Here is a 9,126-nt window from a genome sequence, read left to right on the forward strand (position 1 = left end):
CGAGATCTGTTTAGGTCAGCAAGTTGTCGCGTCAGGCATGCTCGTTGTAGACTTGAAAACATCAAATATGGCGGACAAATTGACATGGATTTGTGGCTTGCTTATTATCGGTTTTGTGAGTTCCTTGGCCGAGGAAGCTGAAGATTTATCAGGGAATGACTCAGTTGAAGGTAATTGCTAACTGACTGGGGTTTTCAAAGCATCATACAAGTGGCTGTAAGTTCATTTGTAATCTTAGAAAACCGAATGCATTTGTATTTTTCAGATGAAAAACTGGTTATTGACAGCATTGTTTCGGAAAGAGAAAATGACACCATCTCGGAGATATTCAATATAACTGCAACATCAAACGAAACGGAGGTTATAGCAGCAAATGAAACTGATTTAGATGGAAATCTGCCTCAAACTGAAAATACCACGGAGCGTAAAATTGAAGTCAGCAACTCCACAACCACTCCGAAATGGTTTTGTAAGGGAAGAAACAACTCAGAGCATAATGACTCCCTTCCACAGAGTGTGATCATAGTTAATGCAGAGGAATTGCTACAGATAATTAATTCGACATCAGATAACGAGACTGATTCTTGTGCAGTTGTTTTGTTTTTCACCCGCTACTGTCCATTTTCTGCTAAACTTTCCCCGCTGTATAACGCCATGGGAAGAGTGTACAACAATTTACCCATTCTGGCAGTGGATGCCCACAAACAACATAGGTGAGTCTAGGTTAGGATGTCAAACTGTTTTTGGGTGTTCAGATTCCTTTACCTGGATCAAAGAACTCTACATATTTGCCTCACTGCCAACATTTGGCTTCAAAGCTCGGTGAGAATTAGTGCCAAATATCAAACATGCCAACTCTCCCAGATTAGCTGGGAGGCTCTCAGATACAGAATGAGTCTCCTGGCCTACCTTATGGTGCGCCAAATCTTCTGGAGGAAAGCAATAAACTGGCTTTCAAAGGCTTTATTTCACTGCAGGCTAACATGGTATACCCAGATTAAATTTTAGTCGAGTTAAAACAATTTTGGTTTTACAAACTAATCTTACCATTTCTCAAAGCATTTTTTAAGTAACCAGATCTTTACAAAAAGTAAACAAGTTTTGGGAAGGGAGATTGATTTGATGGGGAGGGGGAAATCAAGTTTTTAGTTGGAGGAGGGCTGCTGCTGAGTTGATGTTATGGTGGCATAAGAAAAATTCTTCGGACTTTAGATCCCCAAAGGTTGGCATCTCTGCAATATATACATGAAAGTTTGTTAAGACTTAGAAACTCTTTATGGTTGCAAGGCTGTGCTCTAAGGAAAATTGAATGGAGCCCAGTGCTCTGAAACTGTGAAATCCAGGGTGCCCAGCATATGCTTTATATGAAAAAACTAAAATTCTTGAATCGCCCAAGAGCAAAAGTGAGACACCAGGGGCCACTGGGCACTGCTAGACCACAGCCTCGGGTTGCCAATTTAGATTATAAACTCAGTTGATATGATGAAATTATCTTGCAATACACCTACCAATGCAGCACCACAGTTTCTTTAGAAAGTTACTCCTTTTAATGTATCTGAGGGACACAGGTTCAAGCCCTGGTGAAAGGTGCTGACTTTTACTGCAGTCAAACTGTGTGGGGTTGTTTGCCTTCAAAGTCAAACCTATTCAAATTTTTTTTTAATACTTTCATAAAGAAAAGGACCCCTTTTGGTTTAAAGACAATTAAAGCCAGTAATGTAAAAGGAGAAAAGAACTGACAAATCAACCTTAGGGTTATCATGATAGAGTGCCAAATTCTTGCCACTGATTTACAAGAAAATGTATTACAGTTAAGAGAGAGAATTACTAATCAATTCATAGGTGTTAAAGGATTGGTGGGAAATTTCTTATGCCCTTCCTCTAAGGGAGGCATTTTTCAGTGTTGTTTTTCACAGCTCAGTTTGTGATCAGCTGAATAACATTATTTTGCTCCTTTTAGTTTAAATACTCGTTTTGGAGTGGTTGCTGTTCCCACCATCCTGTTATTTCACTCAGGAAAGCCTGTGTTGAAATTCAATAATTCAATAACACTGGAAGATCTGAGAATGTTTGTCAAGAACAACACTGGTGAGTTTGATTTAAGGTGTTCTTCTTGAGTGGGAATGAATATGAATAGGACTCTTAAATCTGAGTGGGATATACATGTGAAGATCAGTGATTGAAGCTCTGCTGACCTTGCAAATACAGAATGATGTATTTCCAGTGTGACTCTCTCCAAATGATGGTGTGGGTGGGTGGGTGGGTGGGTTGTCAGACATGACAACTGTCTGACTCTTTGCACAAATCCTAGCACAGAAACTCCAAAGTCACTCCAACACTAGGCACAAAAACTCCACAGTCACTCCAACACTAGGCACAAAAACTCCACAGTCACTCCAACACTAGGCACAAAAACTCCACAGTCACTCCAACACTAGGCACAAAAACTCCACAGTCACTCCAACACTAGGCTTTGTGGCTGTTGCCCTCCAGGGTTAAGTTGTGTCTATGGTAAACATCCCAACTGAGTCCACTAGTAGCTGTTAAACTCATAGAGTGAGGGGTGGTCACTAACAGAAGGTCTTCTATCGTGTACACTGGAAAGTAATTGAGGGCGTTCTGATTTATAATGACCCAGTTTATTGCAGTCATATTGAGGGCCATGACTTCACCAGTTTAAAACTGTTTAATGTTACCCTTATTGAAGACTTCAATAGATAATTAGGGATTTATTTGAGTTCCATCATTTTTTTGCAAGGCATTGAGGGCAACTTCAGTGTGGAGATCTCAGAGCAAGATTACATTGGTCCACTGATAAACAAACCAACTGAAGAAACAGACTACTATTTGATATTCTCCTCTTTGTTCCTTTTGATATTTGGTGCATTTATGTTTGCCAAGTCCAGCTATCAGGAATTGCTTTGGAATAGAATACAAGCTATTCCTTGGCGGAGATTTGTTCAGTGGTTCAGAAGGGATAAACAAGATTAGGGAAACTTTGTGTTCGTCAGACTGGTTGGTTGAACATCCGTGTGTGTTTGAGCAAGTTGGTGTGTTCAGTTTTAAAATTGGACAGTAACAGGTGTGGTCAAACTGACCCTACTTGAGAAAGGCCAATCAGTTTTCATGCTTATGCACAAATCACTTAAAAAATGCATCCAAGATTCAAAAGCCTTGTACTGGATATAGTGGCAGAAATGGAATTTTCAATTGTTGCAAAACTGGAAATGCAAGGAAGTGCAATGACTGGCATCCCTGTACACACAATTAATTCAGACAAAATCCTTTTTGCAGGCCAGGAGGGTCCCTGTAAAAATTGGCAGCCTAGATGAGGCAGCAGAATTTGTTAGGGAAATAATTATGGGCAAGATTATTTCTTGAACAACTATTGAAACTGAATTTCTCGTTCTCCACTTTTCAAAAACCCAATTTTTTTCTTGATCATCCCGATCAGGGCAAGTGAATGGAAACCAGGGGGGGGGGGGTCCATTTCTCATAAGTCCGTTAACTTAAAGGGCTGGAAGCCATATCTTAAAATCAAAATTTTAAGAATAGAGGCGCAGGCACAGGTTCTGGCACTCTAACCAGTCCATTTTGTTTCTTTAGCTGATAAATTTATTGTTGAATTTTCAAAATGTTTGGAAACCCCATCTTGAATGAAAACAGAACAGCTTAATGGCCCCATAAAGTTACAGGGACCTTCGAGAAACGGGCCTCAGGCCTAAGATTCAATGCCAAAACAAGTGCTGATGACAGAATAGTTGTAAATAATAATTATGCATATCAGTCATAATTGTGTTAAATTATTAATAATTTCCATCATTATTTATTGGCTAAGATACTAAGGTAATGAGTATTTGGGTTCTGTTAGCGATGTATTGATGAAAAATGTCATGTACAGATATTTTCTAATTTCCATTTGACTGGGGTGTAGTTATGAGTGGTTTTAAGTTTACATAAATGTGATAATAAAATCAATTGGGCTGATCAGATTCCCCTTGAGTGGAAACTTGATTGAATTCATATAAAAAAGTATCCTGAAGTAATTTTACAACATACAAATAAACATCACATTCTTGAATGTGCTCAAGCATAGCTGAGAAAAAAATAATTGAGATTTTATTAACATTTGTAGGGTTACCCTGTTTATAAGATAAGCAGGTACATAGTAAGTAAAAACACTAAAAGAAAACTTTACCTTAATTTTTTGGCAAGTGATAGAAATGTGACCACAAGTTTTAGATGTGTGTTAATGTATTTGAAGCTGTTATAACTAACACAAAGTGAACATACAACTCGTTGAGCAGTTGGCTGATTTTGCTATTAAAAATGAAAGGCAGTCAATTTACAATGTTACCATGTATTATTCTATAAGTATCTTCTCACAATTTAAATATGCAATGTAAAGTAAAACTTTTGGACATAAAATCTAACTTTGTCTTGTCTTCAAGGCTTCTCTGTTCTCATAATGCTAAACCCAACATATGAATTAACACACTAGCTTTAACGAAATTAGCTCTTTTGTATTCATGTAATTTTTACCAAGTTTATGACATCATATGGACACAGTAACTGGTTGTCTGAAGTTTAAGTTATTAATTCGTCGTTCAACATTTTGATTTATGATTGATTTCATTGGTGTAGATTTTGGTCCTTGTGAAGGTCTGAAGATTTTTTTCTCTGTTCCATCATCACCTTTTGGTTTTTTCATCACATAAGGATCATTGGAGTGAGATGGGTAGCTGTCAAAGCAACCAGCTTTCATACCACCGATCTGTAAAAAAAGGAACAATATCAAAATATTGTTCAGGAAAGATTCTTGTTTTCCCTGCTTATACTTTCTAAGAGGAACTGTTGCTGCTTGTTCTTCTGAAAATCATAGTAATTTTGTCTCCATCCTGTATACTAAACTATACAAGAATTGGTAGACTGACAGGCTAACATTTTAACTTGAGAAAGATAGTGTCTTAATCTAGTCAGAAGAATTGGACACAGAGAAACATTTGAGTCCCATTGAGGAATCTGACCTTTTGAATTTAGCACTCCAATGCTCTTACCACCGAGCTACAGAGACTTTATAGTGAGCTAAGCCATCAGAAGGCTAGTCTCACTCACAAGTTAATTTGCCAAGTGCACCTCACTTCCTTACTTCCCAGGATGAGATCCATCAGTGACTTGAGTCAGTCTAAGATATTCCTAATTGATTAGCTCACTTTATTTACCTCCTTTGATGGAGAACTGGGTTTAAAAGGCTTCAATCCTTCTGGAGGTTTCCTTGACTCTTTCACTGGTGGAAGAGCTGAAATACACGGCACAACAAATTATGGATTTGATTAAGGGAAAAATATAAAGTTTGGCAAAAATACCAGTTCACACACTCTTCATTAGTGCGCTTCACTTACAGGGATCACTTATTATTCTTGACAACTGGATTTTATCATTTGCTCTTTTGCTTTGTTTAAAATGGTTTTTAAGAAAACTTGATTCAAGAATGCTCCAATCAAAAGGCGATAAATATTTATCACTCACGTCTGTCTGATCTGTAGGGATTTCCATCAAAATAAGCCTTAGGATGAAGGTTGAGTTTGTATGGTCCTCCCTTTCTTGCCTTCATGCTTCCTTCCGTCTCTTTCTGCAAAAAGGTAATTCAATAGCATATCATTTGGAACATGCAATTAAGTGCTTATTTATGCAGAGGTTAGTACATGGTAGTAAATGCCACATCAACTTATATCTATCAGGATTGTTCTTAAATGGAAGATTTGAAATTTTTATTGCGAGATAACTGAATGGAACCCATCATGATATTACTTCAGGACACCTTAGATGTCTCAAGACAGTTGATAAAAAAGATCTCTAGCTTGCAAAGAGAAAGGATACTAATGAATTGCTGGGGCGGACGTGACAAAATGCTGGGAGGAGGGACCAGCCGGGCTTTGGGATTTTCAGTTTTGCGGTTTTGACTGTTTTTTTGGATCGGTTTTTGGGCCAAAAAGGTTTGGTTTTTCGGTTTTGATGTTCAGAGTGGTTTGCAGATTTTACATGTTTTTGCATTTGGTTTTCGGTTTTCACAAAAACTCTGATGCGATTTTCAGTTTTTCCTTTTTGACCCCTTTAAAGGTGAAAGTGTAGCGGTTTTGTCAGGTTTACGTGCGGTTTTCAGTTTTGCTGCCTTTTTTCATCAGTTTTTCGGTTTTGGAGGTTTTTTTCTCTGGTTTTGTGGTTTCCCAGAGGCCCCTGAATGCCCCCCAATGTCCCCCTCTGGGGGTAACCAGCAAAGGAGACATTGTAATTTTCACACTGCATCTCTTTTTATCCACAGAAACTAGGAAAGCTCTATCTACTTTGGGAGTTTAAATTTCTGAGAATGATTTAACAATAGACTTTGTAGAGTCATTTCTTTTTTGGGGCAATGTCCATTCTACAAGTCAACAGAAATCAGTGGACAAAAACATATGAATTGGTGCCACACTGAGAACTCTAAGGTCTGTGCAAGCTGTAAAAAATTCCTGAATAAGAGGGAATACACCTAGTTTAACTCAACAATAAGGCCAGTTACCTTTCTCAGCTCTCTAGCACGTTCATAAGCATCAGACATGTACTTGGGTGGGTCACCAATTGTCACATTCAGGTATCCAAACCCTGTCCCCTTCTTGGGTGGGTTTGTTAAGAAGTTCTTTCTGGCTGATTCTGTTGGTTTCTTCCCCCTTGAAACAGGGCTAAAAGCTGTAATGGCTCCACTGAACGTTCCATAATGATTTCCTGCTCCTGAACTGCACAAATTCAACAAAAAATGTACTTCAAATTAAATCCATGCATGAGATGTGATAGATGGGGAGAAGCAGAATACAATTAGGCATTAATGCATTGTTTATACATCTTAGAAAACCCAGGACAAGGTTTTCAAGGTTATCATTTGCAGTCTATTTTGACTAAACCCTTAAAATCTCAGATCTGACCCTCAATTTTCCCTTCCAGGAGCTATAAACATTTCCTTATAAATTGGTTAAGTGTTGTATTACAGAGAAACAGATGGCATCGCACCATTTCAATACATTACGCAGAAAACAGGATATAAAAGAGTGTCATCAAGATAAACAACCTTATCATCATCATCATCATCATCATCATCATGTTTATTTGTTCAAGCAGGTTGAATTTATTGGCAACTGTATAAGCTAATGTGGACCTGCTGTTTTCCCACCCAACCCACCCCAAGGGAGGACATCCAGCACACAGTAATCTCGTGTGTGGGAAATTAACGTCTCTTACCCCTTACCCTTTAAGAGACGGGACCTCCGGCTTTACGTCCTATCTGAGAAGACGAAACAATGTGAGTGAAGTGTCTTGCTTAAGGACTCAACGTTAAGCCCCAGCCAGGACTTGAACCCGGGCCGTTTAACCCAGAGTCCAGCGCACTGACCACTGGACTACTCACACCTTATTTTCATGACACTCCTCACCCAATCATATTTTCAATTCTACAGACTGGTTTGCAACACAATGGATTGAAATTCTGAAGAGGATTAACATGTTTGTCACTTAAGTTATAAGTGTTTATAAAACAAGGTCTTCACATTACAGGCTTCACTTTTCTGGTGAACATTTAGCATCACTGTAGCAAAGCCACAAATCAACTTACGGCAATTTTTCTCCACTGCTTGGAACAAAAGCCTTTCCTATGTTATGCTTACTGCTCTTCAGCTTGTCCTGTCTTCGCCGCTTTACAGGATCCGCAAAGGCCTCCCCTTCCATTATTCTGTTGAATTTTTGATCAAAATATCCTGCCTGAAGGGCTGATCGTGATTTGCTCCCACCAGGGAGCATTTGTTTTCCTTTGCGAGCAGCCATATTGAAATCTACACAAATTAAAGAAAAAGAAATAAAAATAAATAACTTTATTTAATTCTTAATCTTATAGCCAAGTGTAAAGCTTTTACTGCTGTAATCTGGGAGATAATAATAGCAAAAATATCACATAAAAAATAAAAATCACTCTAGGAGCTTGAAGGCTCTGCTTGCAGTAGCATGAAGTGAATAGAAATACTTTTCTCATACCCTCCTCCCCCCCCCCCCCCCTTGATAGGATCCAGACCCATTGCAGGGTTACCCCTTAATTTCCACTGCGAACATTCTATCAGGTTTCTTGGGCAGATTAGCCTTTTGGGCTCCATTGTTCCTGGGTTGAATAACTAGCCCTGGGTTAAATTGTAATCTGATTTCTTTTCTTTTTTTTCAAAGCATTTCTCAGATAATTTTATCAGATAATTTTCTCAATTCTTTTTGGAGCGCCCAATCATCAAATTGTAGACGGAGCGAATTAAACTGTATTTGCTCTTCAAACTTTCATTTATGAATTCCAATTTGAAACTTAACCCTGGGTTATCTTAATTCAGTTTTAATAACTCAACATAACTCAAACCTGGCCCTTTGATCCTTAGTTCCGTACTCTCACCACTAGTTAGTCAAGTTCCAAATAAGAATTATGCCGAATTATATTCAACCATGTGTTTGAACAAGCAAACTCGGTCAATATAGGATTCAGTACAATCAATCTTACGGTTGAAATGCCTTATGCATGAAACATGTTGTTGTTTTCCTTGTTTAACGATCGTCAAGACGGCTTAATGCTTTAAATAAAATTTCTGTAATTTTTTTAGCAGAATAAAGGCTTACAACACTTTACTAAACCTTCACCTTGGAACATGCACAAAAAGTATGTTAATTGATCGATTTAGGGTTTTCATCTTTGTGTCGAATTCTTTGTTGAACGACTAATTTTCTTGGACTGTAGCTGCTTGGTCCAACCACTGAATTAAATTTGAAATTCAACCTAGGATATTGCTTAAAACCTTACCTGTGCTTTTCCTTTTAAAAGGATCACCAATCGAGATATAGCCGAGCTCGCTAAACAAGCCGACGCGATTCAAATCGTTTTTAGTATCCAACTTCGCCATTTTTTGCCGAAAAATTGATGCTAAGCCTACAGCTTATAAAAGAAACGTTCTGGAAGAAGATTTGATCTAGATTTTGAAAGTCTTCAGAGCTGATGAGGTAAAAAGTTTTTTTAAACTTTGCTCCATCAACAAAGCGTGTGTTTTGCACGAAACCTTGCGTTGTCATAAC

At 38.2% G+C, this 9,126-nt stretch overlaps 2 protein-coding genes across 2 annotated transcripts; one reads left to right on the forward strand and one right to left on the reverse strand.

Annotated features, from left to right (window-relative positions):
• The first annotated feature begins 13 nt into the window (after window positions 1–13).
• LOC111344183 (thioredoxin domain-containing protein 15-like) lies at window positions 14–3,992 on the forward strand. Its single transcript, XM_022951392.2, has 4 exons — window positions 14–170; window positions 266–713; window positions 1,961–2,088; window positions 2,759–3,992. Exons 1-4 carry the CDS (start codon window positions 38–40, stop codon window positions 2,989–2,991), a joined length of 942 nt encoding a protein of 313 aa, XP_022807127.2. The 5' UTR covers window positions 14–37; the 3' UTR covers window positions 2,992–3,992.
• A 105-nt stretch (window positions 3,993–4,097) lies between these two features.
• LOC111344182 (cilia-and flagella-associated protein 96) lies at window positions 4,098–9,126 on the reverse strand. Its single transcript, XM_022951391.2, has 6 exons — window positions 8,858–9,126; window positions 7,643–7,859; window positions 6,560–6,773; window positions 5,530–5,632; window positions 5,223–5,299; window positions 4,098–4,774 (listed from the first exon to the last, which is right to left on the reverse strand). The coding sequence occupies exons 1-6, from the start codon at window positions 8,955–8,957 to the stop codon at window positions 4,556–4,558; spliced, it is 930 nt and encodes a 309-aa protein (XP_022807126.2). The 5' UTR covers window positions 8,958–9,126; the 3' UTR covers window positions 4,098–4,555.

Source organism: Stylophora pistillata, chromosome 2 (assembly GCF_964205215.1).
Source record: "Stylophora pistillata chromosome 2, jaStyPist1.2, whole genome shotgun sequence".
Lineage (NCBI taxonomy): Eukaryota > Metazoa > Cnidaria > Anthozoa > Scleractinia > Pocilloporidae > Stylophora > Stylophora pistillata.

Excerpts from the sequence above, each read along its gene's own strand:
- LOC111344183 (XM_022951392.2), top strand. The coding sequence starts at position 38 with ATGCTCGTTGTAGACTTGAAAACATCAAATATGGCGGACAAATTGACA. Across the intron at positions 714-1,960 it reads GATGCCCACAAACAACATAG|TTTAAATACTCGTTTTGGAG; the intron begins GTGAGTCTAGGT and ends TGCTCCTTTTAG. Across the intron at positions 2,089-2,758 it reads GTTTGTCAAGAACAACACTG|GCATTGAGGGCAACTTCAGT; the intron begins GTGAGTTTGATT and ends TTTTTTTGCAAG.
- LOC111344182 (XM_022951391.2), bottom strand. The coding sequence starts at position 8,957 with ATGGCGAAGTTGGATACTAAAAACGATTTGAATCGCGTCGGCTTGTTT. Across the intron at positions 5,633-6,559 it reads GTGCTAGAGAGCTGAGAAAG|AAAGAGACGGAAGGAAGCAT; the intron begins GTAACTGGCCTT and ends ACCTTTTTGCAG. Across the intron at positions 5,300-5,529 it reads TCCCTACAGATCAGACAGAC|CTCTTCCACCAGTGAAAGAG; the intron begins GTGAGTGATAAA and ends CGTGTATTTCAG.